Source organism: Amblyomma americanum, chromosome 8 (assembly GCF_052857255.1).
Source record: "Amblyomma americanum isolate KBUSLIRL-KWMA chromosome 8, ASM5285725v1, whole genome shotgun sequence".
NCBI classification, from domain to species: Eukaryota; Metazoa; Arthropoda; class Arachnida; order Ixodida; family Ixodidae; genus Amblyomma; species Amblyomma americanum.
In genome coordinates, this window is record NC_135504.1 from 105934660 (window position 1) to 105959819 (window position 25160).

At 46.6% G+C, this 25160-nt stretch overlaps 1 protein-coding gene and 1 long non-coding RNA gene across 2 annotated transcripts in view; one reads left to right on the forward strand and one right to left on the reverse strand.

Annotated features, from left to right (window-relative positions):
• LOC144102029 (uncharacterized) overlaps positions 1-25160 on the forward strand; it is a 167402-nt gene that overhangs the window by 6788 nt on the left and 135454 nt on the right. Inside the window, exon 2 of the long non-coding RNA XR_013308150.1 lies at positions 8608-8790. This is a non-coding gene — a long non-coding RNA (uncharacterized LOC144102029). The remainder of the gene's footprint in view (positions 1-8607; positions 8791-25160) is intronic.
• On the reverse strand, positions 4308-5674 carry LOC144100610 (uncharacterized). The gene is made up of 2 exons (XM_077633500.1): positions 5559-5674; positions 4308-5482 (listed from the first exon to the last, which is right to left on the reverse strand). The coding sequence occupies exons 1-2, from the start codon at positions 5659-5661 to the stop codon at positions 5193-5195; spliced, it is 393 nt and encodes a 130-aa protein (XP_077489626.1). The 5' UTR covers positions 5662-5674; the 3' UTR covers positions 4308-5192.

The following is a 25160-nucleotide window of genomic DNA, read 5'->3' on the forward strand; positions in this document are numbered from 1 at the left end:
CTCATAGCCTGAGTTGCTTTGGGACATTAAACCCCAATAAACCATAAACCAAACCAGAAATGGCCATATACTAATCGGTTTGACTAGTAACAAAAATTTTAATTGTTTGTTGACAGACTCCCTTTAGAGTGTTTCAAGGTGTGGCACTCTCTTCTGATATGTAGTTGATAGGATTTTTCTTTGCATTTAATTTTAGGGGAACGGAAAGTTCGGCTAGTCAGTATGCTGACATCCTGGGCAGTGCATAGCAGAAAAACTAGGGCGAGAAGAAAAAACATGCGTGACTCACTATTAAACCTTATGGGAATGGAGCCAAAATGTATGTCTTTCTGGTGAAACATAAACCCTAGGTATCTGCCCCGAGATAAGGGGAAACCAATAAAAAAAGTGTTTGAATATCAATCTGTACTAGTTGATTTGGCACACCACAGGAATGCAAAAGGCATTGAACTTCATCATGTACCAAGGCAATGGATAGCATTACATGGGATTAGCTTGGTACTGTTGGCTTCAAATTTATGTGATAGCTGACTTTGAACAGCTAAACTTTTCTACATGACTCGGAACTGCATGACTTTTTTTTTTCTTGCGCAATACTTTTCGTGGAAATCTAGTAGAAAATGGGGTACCAAGATAGGTATTGTTTCACAGGGCCATACGTGTTTTTCTCTCATGCTTTTTCCCTCTTTTTCATATGTGTTCTTCTCTCATGCTCTTTTTTTCTCTTTTCTCCTCTCTTCACAGCACCTTTGTTCCACGTAATGCCCACTTGTCACTGTAGGGACTTTTGCCACTGTATCTCTCCTCGATTCAAGGCAGCATTGCAAAACCTTATTTCTGCACTTAATGGTTTGTTCTGTGAACTCCCTTCTTATTCTTACTTTTAGTGTTGTCTTTGAATGGGTGGAAGTGTCACCCGCTCCTGACTGAGCCTAATATGGTTTGTGGTGTTATGTAAGGACACCAGTGAAGTGATTGCCGCGCCAATTATGCCAAACAACAAAGCCTGCTGCATGCAGCTGCATAATGACAAAATACTAATAATCAGTTCCACACATACATATTTCCTAAAGAACAAAATTCTTGGGCACTGCTTGTATTCTTACATCTTTGTTAGATGGCACAAGCGGAAAACCTAATTTTTCCGAGAATCCTTCAGTCGGTAGATCTGCAGGCAGTCGTCATGCTGACCGGCCTCGTCAGCCCATATAATGGAAACTGAGAAGCAAAACAGGCCTGCAGGGATTTGCTCTGGTCATTCCGAGGTGCGGATCCAGGGGAGGCCGGAAATGAGCGTGGCACAAATGTTTGACAGATGGCACTGGTGTTGACTTTCACATCCTTGCTTGGCTGAAGTGGGGTAATCATAATCATCATCAGCCTGACTACACCCAATGCAGGGCAAAGGCCTTTCCCGTGTCTCTCCAACTAACCATGTCCTTTGCTAGCTGCGCCAACCCTATGCCTGCAAACTTCCTAATCTCATCCGCCCATCTAACCTTCTGTCGCCCTCTGCTACGCTTGCCTCCTCTTGGAATCCACTCAGTTACCCTTAAAGGGGCTATGACAGCCTATTTTCACGCATACCCTGCTTATTGCATTTAATTCTCAACTTCTTAAATTGGAATTTCCTTAAGTTTCAGTTGATTCTGTGAGGTAAATATTTTTGAAACGAATTTTTCCCGTTTCTTCTGCGAACTGCTTGCTGGTCTGGCAACCTCTGATTGCTGACGTCGGAGGGGCATACCCGCTCTGCGTCGTCTGCTGCGCACTGTTGAGGTGCTTGCATGCACACCGTAGACGGCAGTCGCTCGAAAAGTTTTCTTTTTTTTAGCTTATCGAATTATAATGCATTTTTGATGTTTTCTTTTCGGAAGCCGTCATAGCACGCGACCTGAGTGATCCTTAAGAAAGCGGTCTTGTTCGTGGCACCCCTTTTCTGGTTGTTGAGGAAACAGAAATCGATTGACTCCTGATTTATTATTTACGCTTATAAACATGTTATTTTTCTGTTATGAGTGTGGTTTCGTTTGAGCAGTCAAGTGCTCGCGTATGTGAAAAGCGGCACGTGCCATGTGTGCCTTCGCCAATGTGCGCCGTGAAAGCCGCAGCGTTTGGTAGGTGGCTACCAATTTCTTGTTCTCTATTCATTGGCTCGATAATTAAACTCAAATTATCACAAGGTGGCACTAGAGTAACCTTGAGGCACGAAAGGAGCAGAGAAAAATGCCGAATGAGACGACTTTCCCGCTGCATGTGTGCATTTGTAAGTCTAACATACATTCCCTTTGGCTCGTAGAACCCTTTTGCAGGAACCAAGTCGCTTTCAAAACCCTACGCGATTGAATGCTTTCACTGCCCGCACCGATGAATAGTCGCCACTGTCTAAAGGTCTCCTCGATTTGGCTACACTTTTTACACTGGTTCACAAAAGTTCCGTGCAAGTGTAGCGCTAGTTCTGAAAGTGTAAGTGTAGCTAGACACTAGCGCTCTCATTGTAGCGGCCAAATCGAGTGTGAAAGTGCAGGAGTGTGCAAGCCTTCGTCTGCTGCGGCGGCTGCAGCCATTCCTCCACGCATTTGACATGTGCGCAGCGTTTTGTTTGTGGTGGTAAACCTGTGCGGTGTGGAAAATGGAGCATCTGGTGGCAGCGGCAATGGAGCTCGTTGACTCGGACAGTGATGACGAATTTAACACCACCCTTTATGTTGCCTTGTGCAAAGTGGCGTGGGTTGAGCGTCATCGAGTGAACGGCTACTTCGAAATGGTGACAACAAAGTACTTCGACTTTGAATTTAAGAAGCTGTTTAGTCTTTCACGTGAAACCTTTGAGGACTTGTGAAAGTGGTTTCAACTATCACCGTATTATCCAAAATGTGTTTCGGGTCGTCCTCAGGTCACAGCAAAGAAAAGTTGCTTGATTACATTGTGCTACATTGGAGCTCAAACAAGTATGTATTCAGTTGCTGAAAGATTCGACGTATCCGAGTCGTCGGTTGTGCTGTGCACACAAGGGGTGCTAAATTTTCTGCACTCAATCAGCGAAGAGGTAATATGCTGGCCAAGCGCTGCTGACATAGCCCGCAGTAAAACGGCCTTACTGTCGAAAAGCAGGGAGAAAGGTCCCCGCAATACCGTCGGATGTATCGATGGCTGTCATGTCGAAATTCTGAAGCCTATGGAATCAACTGCATCTTACATCAATGGGAAGAAATTTCTTTCGATAGTACTTCAATGTGTATGCAACGACCAAAACAAGTTTCTGGATGTATTTATTGGATTCCCCGGTTCAGCACACGATGCTCAAGTTTTGCGGGAAAGCACATTTTTTGAGGAAGCTGCGGCCAAATGCGGCGACTCTTATATACTCGGAGATTCCGCATATCCCCTTCTGCCTTGGCTTTTAACGCCATACAAGGACAATGGCTCAAGCTTTCCAACATGGAAGAAAAGATTCAAGAAGTTTCACAGCCAACAGAGAGTTGCCATTGAGAACACCTTCGGGCTCCTGAAGCAACGTTTGAGACGATTATACCTTGTCGACGCAAAGACAATCATGCAGTGTTGTATAGTCATGGGAGCGTGTGTACTTCATAACATGTGTAATTCTGAGAGGGACTTCATTGCAGACCTTGGAGACCTGCCTACTCATGATGATGTTGGTAATAATGAAGAGCCCAGCGAGAGTGACGCAAATGCAGGACATTGTGAAAGCCGAAGGAAGCTAATAGCCCAGCACCAGTGCTGACCGAAAAAGAATGCACATAGGAGCAATGCGAACTTGAACTCGATGTTCATTTATTTTTCGCCTCAGCGGCTTTCATTACGCGCTCTAGAAGATGCATTTTCTCCTCACGCTGCTTCTTCTTCTCGACCATCGCTTTTTGCAGCACCTTTATGAGGCCGCCAATTGCGGTTTTATCCTGCTGGCTATGTCGCCTAGCTGGTGTTGCTTCGATGCTGCGGGAGGGCGTAGGGGGCTCGTCCTCTTCATCATCAGGCCCATTGTTGGGCAACATGTTCTCTTCTTCCCTATTACTTTAATTAATAATGTTTCATTAATTTCAACATAACAAAATTGTTCGTTCCATGCTATAACTATGCAAAAGGAGTGGCAGAGAAATTTGCTGTTGGGTAGCTTGGTTTCTCGCCATTCCTGCTAGCAGAGCATCACACATAGCGTATTTAAGAGCCAGAGAGGTCACTACAAAAAGAAGTGAAAACTTAATTGCAGATCCAAGAAGGTCTTATTTATGTGAATTGTAGAATATTAAGCATTCATTAATTAGTCAAGGTTATTTCTCTGTACAGGCCTCCACGACAGACACATATGCATGCAAGCATGCGAAAGCAAATTAGAGCCACAACTAAAACATGCCCGTTAACATTATGTGAACATAATAAGATGGCACAATATTAAAATATTTCATCTGAGAAAAAATGAAGTGTTTAATTGTAAACTTCCTGGTGTATTCTTCCTGGTGCAAGCAATGCCACAGGGGTAATGTGGTGCTCTCTTTCTAGCACCTCGGAGAGTTCCCTGTAAAAAAAAATACGTCAAAGATCATCTTCTGAGGATACCTACTTGAACAAACAACTGAAATGTCTTCTGTCCATACCGTTCGTACAAGCAGGCTGCTCGCGAATGTCCGGACGAGCCATTTTTAACTTTCGATTTCTTGTACGCCCTCTCCATCGTTTTCCAATTATTTTCCACTTGCAGTGGTGTCAGGTGGCAGCCAAATTCACGGTTGATTTGGTCTCTAAGCTTCTCTCACAAAGCCTTTTTTTGTCCCGAGAAAAGATTTTTCCAAGCGTTAGTACCTTACTGTTAAGTTTTTGCATAAGGATAGCATCAGATACAGCATGTTCCAAGCTTAAAAGATGTAGCATCAGTTACAGCACGTTCCAAGCTTATACTATGGACCTGTGTGCTTTTGTGTAACTTTTAATAACAATGAACAATTAAAAACAATGAATGTTGTGCTTCTAGAAGTAGATAGTAAACATATCCATTGCCAGTACGCCGAGCCATAGCTTACGGCTGAGAAAACACTGTGCGCTCTAAACTTAAGCAACAAAATCTGAAAGGTTAACGACACAAAGTGCGCCAATGATGCGTTGCAGAAATCAGAAATATGCGCTATCTGGCGCATAAGCACGTGTCATTACGGCATTTCACACGCTGCGACTTACCTAAAGCCACCCTTTCTGCCAATGCTATCCTTGGCTTCCTTATATTTTGTAATCAGGAACCTTGATTTCCTGTCGTTCCACGCATCGCGTTCGCCGTGGCCGGACGGTGGCGGCGAATAACACGACGGCCCTGGCGACGGCGTGGGCTGCCAGACTACCGGCGGCGTGGTCTGCCGAAGAGGCGACGGCACGAGCCGACCGCCATCCTCAACGACAGCCGGTACCGTCGGTGGAGGTGTGTTGCGAATAGGTTCTTCCACACGTAGTACACTGATGCGAAGGCCGCCTAGGAAAGTAAAATAACTTGCAGCACGTCACAAACGGCAACATAGCCCACGTGCTTAACCAATAACAGTACTCACCTTCCGTCTCATAAAGGAATCCATCATCGTTTTCCATGTGCGTGCCGTGCTCGTCAAGCAAGGCGTATGCCCGTGTCTCGACGCCGTCGATCAAGACGAGCATGGCTGCGGAAACGTCTGCTACGGCCACGGCTTTACACGAATTGCACTCGCCAAACTCGTAGTGTAGAAGTGTAGAAGAACTCGTGTAGCGCTTGGCCAAATCGAGTGCCGAAGTGCAGGTGGCGCTGGCTACACTAACAAATCGAGTACGCGAGTGTAGCACTGCCTACACTAGTGTAGAAAGTGTAGCCGAATCGAGGAGACCTTAAATGAGTACTTGAATATAGTAGTACATCATTTAGCGTTTACTGTGCGTACGCATTGTGACCTAGGAACGCGACGATCACGACAACTGCAGGCGCGCTGGGGTTGTTTACATAGCTGTGCGCAGACAGTACTGCTCGTTTGCTTGGCATAATACGCTAGGTGGGCTCTCCTTATCTTAAATATTACGTAGTATTGCTCACAAATTGTAGTTTTACTCATTTACACACTATGAGAACACTGCAATAAGCGGCGCTGATGCTATATTACCTGCTTGGGAAACACTTCGCGCAGGACCAGTGCTTCCAGCTAATTGTATCTGATTCCTCTTATGTGATCAGTATTTGATTTTAAAGCACTTTAGCTAAAAATACGTTCGGACATTACTTGAATTAATGAAAACGACCAGATTTGTTGTCCACAGTCGACGTCGACAACTGCTGCCAGCTGCCTTCAGCACATGCAGTGCAGACCGGTCACATATCGGCACTTCCTTCTTATTGTACTCGCGCCCTGCGATGTAGGCAGTTGGCGCTTTGAGAGCACGGTAGCCAAAACTACGCTCGACAGCTATTTTCAGGCGCTAAAACTTGGGAATTCGCTCTCCGCAATCGCCGAAATAACACACACGAATCCTGCATACTCGCTAGGCCTCGTCATGAAAGGGGCCAGTGGTCCACCGTCGGTCGAAATTCAAGCATCTGGCAGGAGTTCCCCGCTGATTAGTAAGAAAGTGTGAAGATATGAAATCCAGCCGCTCGTTTTGCTTTTCCCGGTATGGATAAGGTACACAAGCGCAGTTTTTCGGGCCGTCTATTCACCGGGCGTGAAGCTTTCGCTCGGCCGCACAAGTCCAGGCGACAGCGATGAGCGACACTGTCGTGCGGCGTTTTCTGCCCATATCGCTCAATTGCCTCGCCGATAGGGTCTATGTTCAGGCACCGAATGAAAGCACATCTTCGCCGGTGCACGCACATAGCGTATGTCGCTGTGGCTAGCATCATGTACAATAAGTTTTAAAATTCTTAAGTCTATAGAATGTCATACCAACTAGTCCCCCACCACACCTTGCCAGTTCCCACTAAGTTCACTCTTTACACTACTGCGATACGGGGCTGTTGGTCGGGCTGGCATCTTCGTCGGTCTAGCTTGACAGACCAGTGCGTCAGCGATGGCATTTGCATACTGTCCAGCCAACCACCGCCGATCGCGGTCCCATCGGCCTAGTGTAACCAGACCCTATACCTATACCGAAGAATAACTGCATTACTATTTTTAATGCTTTTGCGGCACCAGTCGCTCATATATGGGGGACGACTGCTACTTTGGACAAGAGACCTCGCTGGGGATAAGAGACCTCGCTACAGGGGACAAGAGACCTCGCTGCACACATTGCAGCAACGAGAGCAGACGACGTTGCTCCGTGCATGCCCTGGTGACGTCACGATGGCATTCTATATGGTGGTCGCTGCCGATGGGCGGAGTTTCCCGTCCTTAATTTTGGTTGCATTTTTTGGAATATAGAGCGCGTCCAGGGCAGCCAAATTTCGGAGATTGAATCATAAGCTCTTGTATTAGTCACTGAAGCATTAAACTGCAATATGAAGAACGAACATGTCATGGCCCCTTTAAGGACCAGCGGTTATCTTGCCTTCGCAGTACATGCCCTGCCCAAGCTCATTTCTTCCTCTTGATTTCGACTAGGATGTCATTAACCCACGTTTGTTCTCTCACCCACTCTGCCCACTTCTGGTCTCTTAACATTACACCTATCATTTTTCTTTCCATGGCTCGCTGTGTTGTTCTTAACTTAAGCTGAACCCTTTTTGTTAGCCTCTATTTTTCTGCCCCGTAGGCGAGCACCGGTAAGATACAGCTGTTGTGCGCTTTTCTCTTGAGGTTTTCACTTCAGTGCCCTATAAAAAGAGGTGGTCGTGTGTGGCGTGCACATGCCCAACATGGGAACGCTAACTTAAATGAATTGTCAGGAGCATGTGTTGAAAATTCAATTAAGGGAACCATGATATTGGGATAATCTTCAGTGTTGATGGCCATCAATTTTGCAATATAGTCTTGTGCCATATAACAAAAATAAAGCTGAATAATTAATTTTATGTAATTATCTTTAATTGCACTCTATCATGGATGGAATGCCTGTTATGCTATGCAATCTGCCCTCGCAGACCCCCAGCAGTGACGTATCTTTGATGGCTTTAAAAAAAAATGTCTTGGCCTGGTATATAGGTACAGGAGAGGGGGTGCAGGGCAGTCAAATCTTAATTGATGGAACACATTGCACGAGATGCGAAGGTCATGAGTTGTCATCTTTCCAGTGGCATGTGGTTGTCTTTTGGGCTTGGTGTTAAATTATTTTTCACTTTAACAAATAATTACAGTTGTTAATATCCATGTGATCAATGACAAAAAATCCACCCTTATGCTTTCCTATGTTTCATATATCAATTACTGCGCCAAACGCTTGCTTTTCTGTGGCAACCCAAAGTTTTGGCTGCTCCAAAAGCTTCTCGAAAGTGACTTCGGCCAGTCACATCACGGTACACGAACCGAGAATGTTATAACAGGTCAATTTTGCAAACAAATCAATTGGGAAAAGTGAAACTATAAAAGCATTATTACTGCCATAGTAGAGTTTTGTGCCTTACTAATAGCTATAAGCTGCAGTGTGCACATTTGGGTACTCCTTTTTTTTTTTCCTTGCTCTTATCTGGCCATCACTTTGCAGGTTGAGGGCAGCAAACCCAGCTGATCCGTCTGCTAATCTGTCATGGCGAGTGCAGTGGCCAGTTCCCTGGGGCTCTGTGAACGATCTGCTTGTGCTTTTCAAGCAGGGGCCTCAAGGATGACTGCCACTGTTGTAACAAATTGGCTTCTAAAGGAAGTGACAATGTTGTGTGATGCACCATCGGTGAGTACAGGTTTTTGATCTTTGCATATAGAGGCCTGCTGATGCGCTGTTATTCAGAGCTATGCACGGGACCGCTGTAGCTCAAGCATTCAGTTGCTGAGCCCACCATTGCAGGTTTGATTCTGGTCGGTGCAGCTCAGTTTTTATAAACACGAAATGCACTGGATCAAATCTATGATTTGGGCTCACAGGTCTTTTCAAGTTGATTGCGTGGCGCAAAAACGAGTGGGAAGGCAACATGAATGACATGACTGGTATCTGTTCTTTTAGTCATTCAGACACATCACAGTTTTTAGGAAGCCATCATCGCGTTTCATCCACGGGTGAAAGGCAGTTGGAAATGAGAACAAATGTCTACGCTCAAACACATGCACTGTTGTCTTGTGAATGGCAGTATATGACAAGTGGATGAAAGACGGCCTGCATATGAACCCAGATGTTATATAGTGAGGCATCTAGAGCAGTGTAACAGTAGTACTCTGAAAATTTATTGAGTGCAGCGCAGTAACAGTGCTTAGCTACTGGACATGGGTCTTTGAGAAAAAATTTTTATTGTTGAAGCTATTGCCATGAAAATTTGTAGCTATATATATTTCAGCATGCTAATCTCAAATATGAAATTAGTGTCTGCAATTTTTTTTTCAGTTGTATAGTTTTTATGAGAAGAGCTTCTGACAGGGTTTTAGAGAAAACTGTTGTACAGATGCTCATAATCTGTATGTTGCTATATTCTAGAAGGATCAATGATTGCAACAAAGGTAATAGCATGTTTCTAGCTCTTCTAGTTCAAAAGTTGTGGTTATCCAAAGTTGTGGTTGAAGAACTGAAATTATAGTTCAAATTAATAATAACAGATAACAATTTTGTGTTTACACCTGGCTACCATCTGAAACCCTCATTGCAATCACCACCTATTTAGCTACTAAATGACACAAAGGTTACCAAAATCTGATTAGCAGAATCACGAGATACGCTTGTCAGTAGATTGCCATGTGACGAAAATAATCAAACTGGGAAAATTGCAAAAAAAAAACAAAATACAATGCTTTCAATGCTTTCTTTATGCAGAGTTATGTAGAAAAAGTATCGTGCAGCTTCAGAATGGCCCAGGCGAGTAATGTTCACCAGTTTTTCTTTGATGACGTCGCTTTGTGGCAGAGATGAAGCAGGCTGAGGCTGCACGCTTCCGCTCAAGCTTATAGATGCTTTACAGTGCCATATCATGGGAGCTGCCATCTTTGATCACGTGAGCACGCCACCATTACACGCCTCCTGACTGCTCGGCACGCGCTTGGTTGCGATGGCTGCTGCGTCTGATAATGCGGTTTTGACAGGCAGTGTTTCGGCTGATACGGTTGTAAAGGAGTGCGAAGACAACACTATGGTTTGTGCAATGATTTGAAGGACATGTCAGAACCCAAATTTTAACACCTGAGGGGGGGAAATGTGATAGGACTTCATGTCGCGGAGAGCCACTCAGCTCTTCTTTTTCGAGCCAACGGATGGATCGCCTGAATGTTTATCTGCAGCTGCGGACGGTTTTGTTGAATGTTTTATATTGTTATTATCTAAAACGGCAAGGTTTAATGCTACTGCGGCAGCGCAGGTCGTTGTCGTATTGTGTACATGTATGCAGACGCCGCTCTAAAACGTTCACTTGGACGCATTTCTTTACGACATTTTAATGGTGCTTAGGAAACCAAAAATATTTTCTACTGGTTTGTTAAAGACAGAAAAGTGACAAAATAAGAAGACACACAAATGTTAACTATCATGGCAGCAGTACCATGCATCAAGCAGCCTTCACGAGCTGGCATGCAATGTTTTTGAAAGATTCCGCGATATAATTAATTGTTATAACGCGTACACATCAACGCGTTCATACTACACCAAGTTCACAATTATGTCAGCCTCACATATAAAATCGTGGTACTTTCCAGGCTCGATATGCGGACACGAAAATGCTTGAGGTCTCGTTGATGGCAAGTAATCAGCGTCACACTGAGCACTGGCCTGCGAGATGGCATTTAGTGACTGTATCACTTGGACCATAAGAAAGTGACAAACACACACCACAGCAGCCGTAACACAAATGCTTTATTCGGAATATGGTCCACGAAAATCGCGCTGCTTGGAACAAAGTTCAACAGTAGCATCCAAGATGCAGTGTAATACACGAACTGACGGTATGCATTGTCCGCACGCACGGCTCTACACTGAACAATCTGCAGTAGCGGTATGTAGGAGCATACCGTAAAAACCGGACTATAGGTCGGACCGGAATATAGGTCGACCCTCTAACTAACCAATTCTAAAAATGAAAAAAATCTTTTTTTCAATGGGAAAAGTACCGAAAGACATCCTTACTTTGAAACAAATGCGACTCGAGAGGTTGCACAATGGTGACAGTATTTAATTTCATTTAAATGCTGCTTGTATGTACACCCAGCAAATTTTTTAACAATATCGCGCACCAATCGGCCCGCGTGTTTGTTTCTGGCAGAGGCAAGTACGGCGCCGTAGAGCAAAGCCCTCCTCTTCATGAATCGCCGCCGCAACCAGGATGGCGAGCTTTTGAATTGCGCCCTCGTGAGTCTAGAGGCACGCGCGATCTCTGCCGCTTTCACGCGATGCATTCGGCAGTCACAGGCAGCGATCTTACTCGCAGCGCAACGTTTCCTTCCTATTCTCGATACACTACGGTCTGCCCACGAAATGATGTTTTCTTCTGGTTGCTGCAAGTTGTAATACGCAGCTTCTGCCTCCGCCAGTACTGAATGCTCTTTTCGGATACTCCAGATTCGCGCTGTGCCGCCAGGTTCCCGTGAGCTTCCTCGTACTCAATCATGTTTTTCTTGAAGGCAACGGTAAATTGCCGTTAGCTTCCGCTTTGCATCTACTGAAACGCAAAATGGCGGCACTGCTGCTGATGGCGATGGTGATGGAGGCTGTTGACTTCAGCCACCCATTGTTGCAAGACTTCCGTATTTTTTCCGCCAATGACCGGTATATAAGATGGGGGTCGACTTTTCACCAGGGCTTTTTGAAAAAAAGTTCGACCTATATTCCGGTTTTTACGGTAAGTCGTTCTTTTCCGTACCTACTTCAGCCTCTGGTGCTCCTTTTACTATAATGGCCGCACATCTTAGCTTACAAGCAATGGGTTCTCGCTACACACGCAGATGCAACTGCACAGCAACTGAAAGGACGAAGCGACGGTTTTGGTTGCGGATCAGCTTATTCTTGAGACTATGTGTGCACTTACCGTCGCAGATTTTCCCAAGATCGAAACCTTTCTTTCTATTGGTCTGTTCAATTTACCTTGCACTGCGTGAACTAGTTCCAGGCAGTTCAAAAAAAATTGCTGCACTCATGCAGCGCCAGTTCAGCAGTGCAGGCGTAGCGCGACGCTAGCGCCAAACTAAAACGAATACCGAAGTGCAGGCGGTGCAGGCCTTCTGCTAGTCTTCGGCACTTCGCCTCGCCATTTCGCCTGTTGTTCCCTGCCTGCCTGACTGTCTGCCTGCGCTTGAGCTGAAGAGGTGTGTGTAGTGTGCAAGCCTGCTAATTTGTTGCGGAGAGCTATGGATTGTGCTGCATCAACTGCAGCCATCGTTAAAACAGCTGTGAAAAAGTTGTAAGTCGTTATTTCGATTTTGAATTTAACACTTTCCTGCCCATGGGAAAAGTAGTGGTTTTTGGGTGGTATAGGAAATATTTTTGTTCCTTCAACAAAACATGCTTGATACTCAAGGAAATAGTATCATTGTTGAGAAGAGGAAATTGTCTTTTTAATGGTGTTAGTCTCAATGAACATGTTTATTGGAGAAAATTTTGAAAAACAAAATTGCATAAAAATTTCAAACAACACTGGACAAAATATACAAAAACATCAACATTTTTTTACACACACAAAATATAAAAAAATTTCAGTATATACATTTTGTTGAGGATACATCTGTACAATGTTTCACAAAATTTCAGCTTTCTATGTACAGAACTTATTGAGGCGGAAAAAAAAACGTTAGCCATGGTGCGTGTCATGCCAACGGGCAAAACAGTTTCTCGACGTAGTGAAACACAAATTGATAGCACAGGTCTCACAGAAGACATTTGTTTTCTGTTCAACTTTTCTGTCTTCATAGCACAACTTACAGTTCCTATAACGCTCCATTTTTTTTTGGCTTGTGCTGAAGACCTTGGGGTGCACCACCTGGTGGAACAACTGGAGGAACGGCGGGGTTTACAGAAGGTCGCTCATCAAATCCCAGCAGCTGCTCAGTCAGTTCTAGTCTGAAGGCGAACTGGTCGAAGCGCGAGATTCTTGACAGTTCTGCCACCTCTGGATGCTGTCGGCGGTGCTCATCAAACAGTATAAAACTGTTGACTACAGCAATGTCTATACAATGGAAGAACAGGGTCTTCCACCAGCGCACGCACTTCATGAGGACGTTGTAGGATCCGATAAGCTGGTCAGATTTGTCAACTCCCAGCATGCCCACATTGTAGTCGTCTATGAGTTGCGGCTTTCTGATTGAGACTTCGGTCCATTTGTTCTCGACTTTTTTTCTTCGCTTCGCAATAACATAGTCGTTAGCGGTGTGGGCTGTCGACATCATGTGGACAACCCGCGTATCCTTCCATTGCAGATACAATACGTCCTTGTCCCGCAGCCATCGAACATCTCCTCTTCCTGCTTTTTTTTCCCATTTTGTGTCCTTTAGTTCGCTGGGAAAACCGCGGCGGTCTTTTCGGGTCGTTCCGCAAGCTAGTGTCTTGAATTCCAGTAGATGGATGAACAAAGATGTTGATGTGTAAAAGTTGTCCAAAAAAATTAAGTATCCCTGATCAAGGTAGTTCTCACACAGCCGCGTCACAACATCAAATGCCAAACCACGTGCACTGGGCGCTTCTCGCTTTCCGGTATACACATTGAATTGAACCGTGTAGCCAGTTTTTGAATCAGCCAGAACCCACAATTTATACCCCCATTTTATTACTTTATCCCTCATATACTGCCGAATTCCAGAACGACCTTTCGACTTCACCATCCTCTCGTCAACGGACAGGTACCGATGCGGCTGAAAGAACTGCGGAGACGAAACGTTCATGTGTTTTAGCAGAGAAGATACGCGGTGAAGCTTCCCGTGGGTTGCGGCAGTGGTCTTCTCTGGGTCCGTCACACTCAAGAATGCCAGTAATGCCTTGAATCGCCTTCTCGGCATCACTTTCGGTGGTACAAGGCCTGCGAACAATCTCCCCGTGTTCCAATATGAGTGCAGACGTGGGACTTGCACGATACCCATGTAGATTAGCAGTCCGATGAACTTCTGCATTTCATCCGGTGTCACTTCTCTCCAGGACCCATCTCTCTCACCGTAAGTTGGTTTTTCAAGAATATGCATCCAGGCATATTTATTTGTATTGTCGCATATCTCTCGGATGATTTCACCAGTGAAAAAAAGAAAAAAGAAATCAACGGCTCTGGAGAACCGCCTAGCGCCACTCCGGAGCGCGATGCCGAGGTCGAGGCCTGGCCGTCGTGCAGGAGAAAACACGACACCCTGCGCAGCCGCCGGCAAATGGTCCCTCCCGAAAGACGTTGCCACCCTGCAGATAAGAAATCTGACCTTCAGCACACGGAGGATATCTACAGATCAGCGTGGGAGCGCAGCGAAACGATTCAGAGAAACCGAAACTTACCGACGGATGCCTGCGGCCGTTCCGGGCTGGATCAACGCACTTTCGCTTTCAGTACTAAAATCCGACGAACTGAAGTTGTCCTCCGAGTCGCTGCTGCTTTCATCTTCAAAAACATCGCTCGCAGATGCATCGGGATCGATGGAAGCGCGACGTTTGCGCGGAGCAGAAGCGCGCGATGTCGACGCCATCACGGACACAACGAGGGAGCGTCACCTAACTTCGAAGTGTCGTTTAAAACCCCCGCGCGGCGAAAACGTGAAACAAAAAACCGAAACTGAAAGAATAGTTCCTTTATTACTTACTAGATGGCGCAGCATGTCCGTAAACGCTTCGAAAGCGCGTAAATACGAACTTGCAACCATCGATAGCGGGCTATCGATGGGCATAGGCGTGGGCAGGAAAGAGTTAAGAGGCTTTTCCGCATATCGCGTGACAGGTTTAAGAGGCTTGTCGCAAGGTACGTGGCGTCACCATTTTTCCCGAACGCTACAAGAGGTCGTCCAAGAGTTAGTGCCGAAAGGAAAGGCATGCTTGGTGGTTTTGTGCTACTTGGGCGGACAGTGCAGCATGTACTTCCTGGCTGACCGCTTTGACCTTGCCGTGTCGACCATACACAGTTGTGTCGAGCGAATCTTGGATTTTCTAAGCAGCGTGAGCGCGGAAGTGATTGCCTGGCCAGATAGACAGGAGCAGGAACGCAGCAAGGCCAGCTTCCTGGCAAAAAGCGCCGCCAAGGGGCCTCAAAACACCATAGGCTGTATTGATGACTGCCACATTGAAATCAATAAGCCGACGGAGTCGCCACACTCCTACTACAATCGTAAGAAATGGCCGTCCATTGTCCTACAAGCTAATGCCAATGATAGGAACAAATTTCTAGACGTATTCATTGGCTTCCCTGGCTCGGCGCACGATGCAAGAGTTCTGCGTGAAAGCACATTTTTTGAAGAGGCCCTGACCAAGTGCAGTAATGGCTATCTCCTTGGAGATTCAGCTTACCCTCTCCTTCCGTGGCTTTTGACCATACCGGGATAACGAGTGAGTGAGTGAGTGAAAACTTTTATTGATCCATTCAAGAGATGCGCAGATTCGAAAGCTCCGTCGTCTTCGTTCTTGGCGCTGGCGATCGGAGTCTTCTCTTCAGCATCGGTGGGCCCCTATTCCAGGGCTTTACTGAGCCGTGCTGCATTGCCCGCGTGCCTCACTAAGGCCCGTTTGGCCGTGAGCTCGTTGCTGGTGAGACGGCTCTCCCATTACTCCGCACTCGGGTGTTCATGTTTGTGGAATGCTTTGCTGCGTTCGCACTCCCAAGTAATGTGATAAAGTGTGGGTGTGGCTCCGCACCACGGGCAGGTGGCCCTGTATTGTGATGGGAACATTTTGTTGAGTATGTGTAGGTTGGAGAAGGTGTTTGTCTGTAGTCTATGCCAGGTGGTGGCCTCCTCCTTTGTCAGAGCTTTGTGTGGTGGTGGATATTTGATTCTGATCCCCCTGTGTAAGTTTAAAAGTTCTGCGTATCCCTCCTCGCAGGCTTGCAGATGGAACTCCGGGGCGAGACTGTCCTGCTCGGATTGCTTCGCCTTGAGCTAGGCTGTCTACCCTTTCGTTTCCCTCTACCCCGCGTGGCCTGGGATCCAAATCAGATTGTGTCTGGGTTTGCTTAACTCGGTAGGGGCTACCCCGCTGAGTATCCTGAGGGCCGTTTTGCTAATTCTGCCCTTCATGTAGTCTTTGCACGTTTCTTTCGAATCTGTTAGAATATTTAGGGGGCGGCCGGTCCTATAGCCTTCTGCTGCCGCCAGCGCGACGGCAATTTCCTCGGCCTCCGCTGCGCCAACGACTTTCGCCGTGGCGCTCGTCACTAGGTTTTCTTCGTTTTCTACTACCGCCATTGCGGCTGCATGTTCTGCTCCGCATGGATAGACGGCAGCGTCTGTGTAGACAGTGTTGTCTTTTGGGGCTAGTGTTCGTTCGACGTATTCTGCCCTAGCCTTGCGTCGGTTTGCGTGGAGATTAGGGTCCATGTTTTTTGGTATAGGTCCTATGTTAAAGGATTTTCTGAGGTGGTCCGGAACCTGCGCGTATCTATCGGCTAGTCCGCGCATGTCCCGACCCAGCCTTTTCAGGAGCGCCCGTCCTGCGTGGGTGCCTCCGAGTCTGATGGTCTGTGCACCCAGCAGCGCTTCCGCGAGTTCGCTGAAGGTGTTGCTGACGCCCAACTGCAGGAGTTTCTCGTTGGACGCGTTTCTGGGTAGGTGGAGGGCTGTCTTGTAAGCCTTTCTGAGGATGGTGTCGGCTTGCTCTCTTTCCGCCTTGGTGGCTGCTTGGTACGGCAGGGAGTACGTGACTCGGCTGACGATGAGGCTGTTGACGAGTTTGAGGGTGTCTTCCTCTCTCATTCCGTTTATTTCCTGGGAGACTCGGTTGATCGTGCGGCCCACCTGTTCCGCTGCCTTGCTTAGCAGCCTGATGGTGTGGCTGCACTTGCGGCTGCTTTGCAGCCACATTCCCAAAATTCTAAGCATGTTCTTCTCGGGGATGTGTTGTCCCTCGAGGGTGACTTCTAGAGTTGCCTGGGTGAGATGTTTGCCAATTCTGAGGAGTTCCGATTTTTCCGTCGAGCATCATAGGCCCCGTTCTTTGGTGTAGTTTTCCACGCAGGTGGCAGCCTCTTGCAGCCTCTCTTGCTTTTCACCGAGTGATCCCTGAGAGGTCCAGATTGTGACGTCGTCGGCGTACATCCCGTGCTGGATACCTTGGATCTTTTTTAGTCTGTTTGCTAAGCCGATCATTGCCACGTTGAAGAGGACGGGCGATATGACAGATCCTTGGGGTGTGCCTTTGCAGGGGGTGTGAAAGACGTCGCTTCTCAGCTCGCCCAGGCCCACTGTTGCTGTTCTGTTGCTTAGGAAGTCCCTGATGTAGTCGTGGGTTCTCTTCCTGCAGTTTGTATTGTTTATGCCCTCCATGATGGCCGCGTGGCTCATGTTGTCAAATGCCCCTTTTATGTCGAGGGCCATGACCACGCTTTCGCCCGCTTTTGGCATCGTCTCGAGCACTTCCTCCTTGAGTTGGAGTAGCACGTCTTGTGTAGAGAGGTTGGCCCTGAATCCAAACATACTGTCCGGGTACAGTTGCTCTTTCTCCAGGTAATATTGATATCGTCTGGTGATTACTTTCCCGTAGAGTTTTCCCAGGCACGACGTGAGGGATATCGGCCTGAGGTTCTCTATTTGTAGCTTCTTGCCTGGCTTCGGAATCATTACGACGACGGCATGCTTCCATTCCGCCCGAACTCTTCCTTCTTGCCAGAGTGTGTTGATGTATTTGGTTAGTTGGTCGATTGCATCGTCGCTGAGACTTCGGATCAGGGAGTTCCGGATCTTGTCCGCTCCTCTTGCCGTGTTTTTCGTTGCCGATCTGATTGCTTCTACTTCTCCCCTCGTGATGGGTCTGTCCATAGTGGGGTTGTCTTCCCCGCTGTATTCTTCTTTGTAGTTTTCGACCTGATCTCTGCCGTAGCATTTGATCTTGACTTCTTCTAATAGTTGTTCGTCTGTCCCTTGGTACTGGTGGGCTAGCCGCTGTATAGCCTTGCTGCCTTCTGACTTGTTTTTGCTCGGATCCAGGAGAGCTTTGAGGATCTGCCACGTCCTAGCTGTGCTGAGGGTGCCGCTCAGTGAATTGCTGAATTGCTGCCATCCCTGTCTGGCCAGCTGGTTCGCGTACTCCTCCGTCTGCCTGGTGATGTCCGCAATTTTCTTTTTGAGTTTTCTGTTGAGTTTCTGTCTCTTCCATCGCTTGGTGAGTCCGTGTCTTGCCTCCCATAGCTTGAGGAGCCGCTTGTCCACCTTGGGTGTTTGCTCTGTTCTGTCGACTTCTTTAGTGTAAAGGTCCTGGATTTGCCTTAGTGGTTGGCTCCAGTCCTCTGCTGAGCTGATGGTGTTTCCCTCGAGCTGTCTGCGGCGCGCTCTGAAGGCGTCCCAATCTGTCAGCCGGGCCGTGCCAATCTTCCTCCGGACGTTTTCCGCCGTGAGGCTGATTCTTAGGATGTGATGGTCGCTGCCAACGTGCAAACTTTCCCATCGGGGAAGAAGAAATACAACAAAGTGCACTCGCAGCAAAGAGTTGCAATCCGCCTTTTTCACGACGCGACTGCGCATGCACCGCTCCACTCGAGACCGGTCGTGGAAGTGTAAACAAACCGGCTTCTTACGCGGGGTGCGTTGCTGCAGCCGTCGGGCGTTCAGCGCGACGCATTTGGCGATACCTACGAAATGTGTTGCATACGGCAGCAATGCCCAATATGTAAAGGGAAGTAAACTTGGATTTTTTCGCTTTCCGAGCGCTTCCCGGGACAGCCTTCGACGCGAAGCATGGATAAAAGCAGTTCGCCGGCTCGACGATCGTGCCACCCTTGGGCACCGTCAAGCACGTCAAGACTGTGCGGGAATCACTTTGTGACAGGTACGGACGAGGTACTGTGTTTAAATGTGTGTGCAGTTTATCATGGGCAGGATGGCCTCGAATGTCACCGCGGCACCCAGACTTCGTTCCGGCGCTTTTGGTTTCTGAAGCAAGAAGGCCAAATGGGCAAGTGCTGTGAGCCGCTTTCAACGCGCGATGGAGCGGGCAACGAAGAAGAAGCTACGAGAGCATTCACGCATGGTGCTAAAATTTTGTCATAATCTCCTATGGAAATTTCCTTGTTTATGCCACTACACCCTGGCCAATCCCTCCGTGTGGGTATGTGCCATGTATTAAGAGGCAGAAGAAGAAGGTGCGTTATGCGTGTGTTGGAATCATATCCATGATGAAGAGCTCTGCGTGATATCGCCGGAATGGATTAATGTGCGCCTCTCGCGCTCGTCTTTATGGACGCGCATGCTTGTTTAACCTATGCAGCGGTGTGTTGTGGGAAAATACAGTGAAATGCTAGCAGAGCTGCTTTGTTTCGAGTACGCTTGTGCTTTTATAGCTCGTGTAGCTATTCTGCAGCGCTTGAGCACAACGATTGCTTGTGAAAACTGTTGTCCCCAGTCGTTTTCTGTACTACGGCGTGCACGATGTAGTATCCACCTTTCATGAATGGCAGGCATATACAGCGGAAAACGCCAACCTCACTGATCGGGGATATTTCATTGAACATTATGTTCCGAATGTAGCCTTCATCTCTGAAGCGGCGGCCCTTGCTAGCTGGTGTTCGCATCGCATGCCGGATGATCGGAGATACTGAAGAATTTGCTCTTCGGTGGGCACTACAGCCTGCCTCGGACTTCGCACCAAGCCGTCAGTCAACCCTAGAAATCCTCCAGGTACCAGGTGCTGCCCAGGACACGCCATCGTTGACAGATTCCAACAAAACGTGCTCCGCAGCGGCACTCAGTCCGGCTGGGTTGGGCGCGCAGTACTCTACCAGTGAGCTTCCAGCATTGTACGCGAGGTGGCAGCACAGGAAAATGAAAAAGGCGGATTGAAAATGCTTTTGGATTGTTGAAGCAGCGCTTCAGGCGGCTTTATCTTGTTGATGCTGCCAACATAAAGCAGTGCCTCCTAATTGTCATGGGTGCGTGGGTTCTACACAATCTGTACAATGAAGGGAGAGACTTCTTTGATGAACTGCAGCACCTGCCTCAGCAAGAAGTTGGCAATGATGAGGACTCTGACACCTTCATTGACCGTCATGTGCCAGGTTTCAGCGAGAGCCTGCGAAAAGATATTGCACAGAAGCAGTGCTGACGTTGTGAACGCTTTTGAGTGCTCACATTAAGCACTTTTTGTTGTGGGCACGTGTGCGAACAGTGTGGATTAAGTATTTAATTAAACAGCATATCTGTTTTTGATACCTGCAGAGCTTATACAGTGCTGTGTCACTTGAGTGAATTTTTCTTTTATGACTTTTCCAACTATTCTCAGCATTAGTCCGTGTGCCTATGCTCGATATGACAGCTACATCACATGTGGAAGGAGCTAAGTTCTCAATGCAGTCACACTGTTGCTTAAATTTCATGCAATTAGCCAGAGATGCAATAAACAAAGTGCAAAAACATGCACTATCATCTGTAAGGCAGAAACCTGCATCGATTAACTTGGTCTGTTACAAGTCATGTGATCATGATTGTACCTTTGTTAAGTGCATGTTCGATGTGTTCAGAGGCTTGAGCACCGCTGTAAACACCTATGCTATAATAAGCATGCTGGCTGTAACAATGTGATCTTGGTGGCTTGTGAGATAGTAACACGACATTCAATGTTTTCAAAGCTTTATTCCTCCTGCGTTGATTTTGCCTCAACTGCTACCGCAAGACGCTCCGGCAAAGACATCTTTTTGCTGAACCGTTCAGCCCTGTCCTTGGCCTCCTGAAGAACATTCAGGAGGGTGTCGATAGAAGTGTCCTTGCGACGCCTCTTGTGGTGTGGGGTATCCTGGCGCTCTTGTGAGGTTTCTTCCTCGTGGCAGCTGGCTTCTGTGTCAGAAGGTATGCTGAAACAATCACTTTATGTTGAAAGCACTGTTTTCTGAAATTTCTCAACAATGAGACTCGAGCAGTATTACCTTGAATTTTCGCTCTGCAAGACCTTTCCAGGAGCTAAGAGAAGTGTGGGCGTGATGTGGTGCTCGTGTTCCAGCACCTCACCTGGCTCCCTAAAAGGAATGTTGGGAAGCTTCATGAATGGCAGATCAAGTAAATCCACAGTAGTGTGATCAGCACATGGGATAATGCAGCATAAAAAACTTTTCGAGAAGTAGATGCCTTCAATTGGGCAACTGCAAATCCGTTTGTTGGAATGTTGGCAAGACCCCTTGTTCAGTTTGCTGTGGTTTTAGGTCTAAAAAAAAGGTACTTACTCTTCTTGGTTGCAAGAAACTCTTGAATGGCCAGATGAGTTATTTTTTGCTTTCGCTCTTTTGTAGGCCCTTTCAAGGCTTTTCCATTTATTTTCTGCCTGTATGGCGCCGATGCTGCAATTATATTCCCTGTTCACTGCCTCGGCAAGGGCTTGCCACAGTGCCCTCTTCGTCCTACAGAGATAGGGATCATAAAAATGTGATCAATTTCCATTTAAAGAAATAATTGCTCTGTGTCAAGGGTTCTCAAAATGTCTGTAGACATACAGGGTGCGTCAAATGTTCCCAGGCCACAGGGTCTGCTTTTGAGCAGTATAGTAAGGCAGTTGCAACACCCCTGCAGCTCAAAGTATCGGTAGAGGATAGAAATATCGTTCCAACATTTCATAACCTTGACGGCTTTATCGGCATCTTGACTGCCAGGATATCCGTCGAAAAGCAGACCCTGTGCATACAAGGACCACTACGAGAGCATTTAGGGGCTCCTGCACTGGTTTGATGGCCTCTAGTAAGGACTCGCAGGCGGCATAAAAATTGTCTAGCTCGACACAGTTTCTCACATGATCGAACCCCAACGCCACTGTTTGCTTACAAGAAATAAACCTTATCGGAAGCCACCTTTTTTTCCCAGAAGTTCTTTTTTTTCTCTGGGGTGTTTTGCCCAGGGCCAAACATTTATTGGGGCTTTCCCAGAAGACCGCTGGCTGATGAGATGTTCTGTGGTCCATGCCGTTCAGCTTGGCCTTGCGGCTGATGGGGCAAGATGGCGACGACAAAGGAAGTAAGCAAAGGTGTTTACCCTGCGTCCTGTTGCTGTCGCGGCTTGGTGTCCTCTCTCTCCGGCCTCGGCTGGCTCCCGCCTATCTCGGCGCACTTGCCCTTTGTCACTTTTGGCCAATCAACGACTGCTTCCATGGCGCATGGCGGTGTGCGCTTGTGACCGGTTTGGGGAAGAGTAGTGTTACTGTATATGCTCCCTCAGGGAGCAGAGTTGCGCAGAGATCCGCCATATTGTTCCAAGCTGTGTGGGAAAACCGCTCCTCGAGCGCACAGGGGCTCGGATTGTGACGGGGCTGGCGGTGTAGAGCAGTTCGCTTTCTTTTTTTTATGATCTTGCAAATGACGGTCGATTACAGGCATCCTTTTTTCCTTGCACTTTCTCAGTGCGCAGGCATCAATGCTAAGCCCATCATACCTTGTTGAAAAAAAAAAAAAAAACGCCGAAAACTCATCTGATTTGCCCAACATATGATATAGCATGACAGAAAGATTGCCAAACAATAGCAGCAGCTCGCAGTCGTGTCATTAAGACACCAAAATGCTTGGAAATGAAAAACCTGCGTGAGTTCTGTGAGGAAGAGAAGTGCAGTAATGCATTTTCCTGCAGAACCACATTGAAATGCATGATTCCGTAGGGTTGTGATTGCTGATGTTGCACGAAGCTTATGAAACCATGCTTCGTACGATGCATTTAGCAATGCAAGCGATGCATTTATCATGCAAGTGAATCTAACCAACCAAAGACATAGATCGCAAACTTGCTCGCCTAACTATCTTTCACAAATATACATATCATTTGTTGCTGTGAGTTCCAGTCCTCCGTTGCATTTTTCCCATGCCATGATCATCCTTTCAAGCTAAATGCATCACGTGCCGCACTTCTTTAACATCCAACAGTTAGAATCGCAGAATAGCCTGCTTTAAGTCAATGTAGCTGAGGTGGAATACGAGTTATCAAGAATCTTTAAAAGTGATGTTTATCTCTAGCTGGTGCTGTTATTTGCTTGTCATTTTTTCCCTGAGTGCTATTGTGTTTTTTCTTTAATTATTGCTGTCATTTGCTTCTCGTTTTTTTACCCAAGTGCTCTTACGTTTGTTCTTAACTTGTTGAATTACTATATGCACCTTTACTCCATTCTGAAATCTTATATTTTTGCCTGCTTCATCTTTATTTTACACAAGGAAAAATAATTATCTTAACTCTTTACTGCACGATTTTTTATTTTATAAGATTATTTCAGGACATGCAGGCAGTCATAAAAATCACTATATGCACATGAAAATTTGATTCGCTGGTTATCAACATTTTTTATTGGCTGAAAAATGGTATGTTGCATATTTGCAACAATGTGCACAATGAAAACACCTTGCAAAGCTGAACACCGTTCTTGGTGAGAATGAAATACAAATAATGACCACTGAATCAACCACAGTAAAACAGTCATTTCATTGTGTGATACACGTAGAAGCAATTGCTCTTGTTTGTAGAGCAGAGATGAATGCCACACTTAGAACAGTAGCTCATGCAGATTCCGGTGCACTTAGGAAACTTGCAGTGCTGCCTCTTTTGGCTCCAAAGAACCTAGTGGCCAACCTGAAAGAATATATGTGATTATTACCTTTGAAACAACTCATGATTGTTTAGAAATTATACCTCATCTAGCCGAACATCCTGTGTAGGAGTGGGTGCAGTTGGGCCCCTCTTCTTCTTCACCTCAATGGCTTGTTCAGTAGATTTGCTGCTTGGTCTGCCCCTTTTCTTCAGCTGCTTTTTTCCCGTCTTGCAGAGTGATGTAGCCAGATCCATCTTGAATTCTGCTAAGGGAAGAATCCTAGTTGCGGGCCCAGCAGGGTTGTTTCTTTCGTTCCTCCTGTACAGTAGCCAAGCATTGACAGCAGTAAAATCGAGAATGTGGAGGAAGATACGGAAATAATATCTTTTTGACCTCAAATAGGGACGGTACAGCGAGATGAGAGAGTCCAAAAGATCAACGCCTCCCATGTGCTTGTTATACACCGTTATCACAGAGGGGCATGGGATGTCAGTGCGCTCCTTTCTCTGTCGGTGATATCTTGATGCCTTTGAAACAGGCTGCGCTCCAACAAAAGAGGAAAGCAAGGTGACTGCTTTACTATCTTGCCACCTTACACACGACAGTTCAATGCCTTCAACGTCCACAACTCGCTCTTCAATGTGGCCTCTACCTTTCTTTTTCATCTCCTTATCCGAAGGCATGTTTACACCGGGGACACGGTTGATGCGCACAGTGCCAATGCAGTGTACACCATCTTGTTCAAGATACACCTGCAAGCTGGGGCAGTTGAAATAATTGTCAAAGTAAACCTTGTGATGAACGCCTCGTGGAATCATGCGGCACAATCGCACAACAACATTTCCACTAGCCCCACAGTCAGGCTCTCCTGGAAACCTTGGTGTAGAGTTTTCCTTCCCAGTATACACCTCTAATTTGTATGAGAAGCTACTCACACCCGAGAGTACAAATATTTTATAGCCCCATTTCTTTGGCTTCTTTGGGCAATACTGCTTGAGGGAGCTTCGTCCTTTGAAAGGCACGATCTGTTCATCGATGGACAAATGCTCTTCAAGGGGTATCAGTGACAGTTGTTTATTGATGGCATCGATCAGAGGGCGAACTTTTGCTAGCCGATCTCGTCCTGGGTCATCTTTTGGGCACAGCGTAGCATTGTCAACAAAGTGAATGTGATGCTTCAGTTTTTTGAAGCGAGCTAAAGGAAAGGTGTCAGCTACTTGACTGACCCTGGTCGCTGCGCTCCAGTACCATCTTGCATTTTTCATCTGAATGATGGACATCCACATGGCGGTTCCAATAAACATTTCAATTTCTTCAGCAGTAGTGCACAGTGGCTGGTTTACGTGTTTTTGAAGCGCGAACAAATTGCTTTGGTCCACTATTAGGGACATCAGTGAATTTGGGAACAGGTACTTGAAATACTGCAACGGTGTAGAAAGATGTAAAAGTTCTTCTGGAAGGTCACTTTCTCCAGCGAATTGGAC

Bases quoted from the DNA above. Each gene is read 5' to 3' on its own strand.
- LOC144100610 (XM_077633500.1), bottom strand. From the start codon at position 5,661: ATGCTCGTCTTGATCGACGGCGTCGAGACACGGGCATACGCCTTGCTT. The intron at 5,483-5,558 runs GTGAGTACTGTT...TTACTTTCCTAG, and splicing joins ATTCCTTTATGAGACGGAAG to GCGGCCTTCGCATCAGTGTA.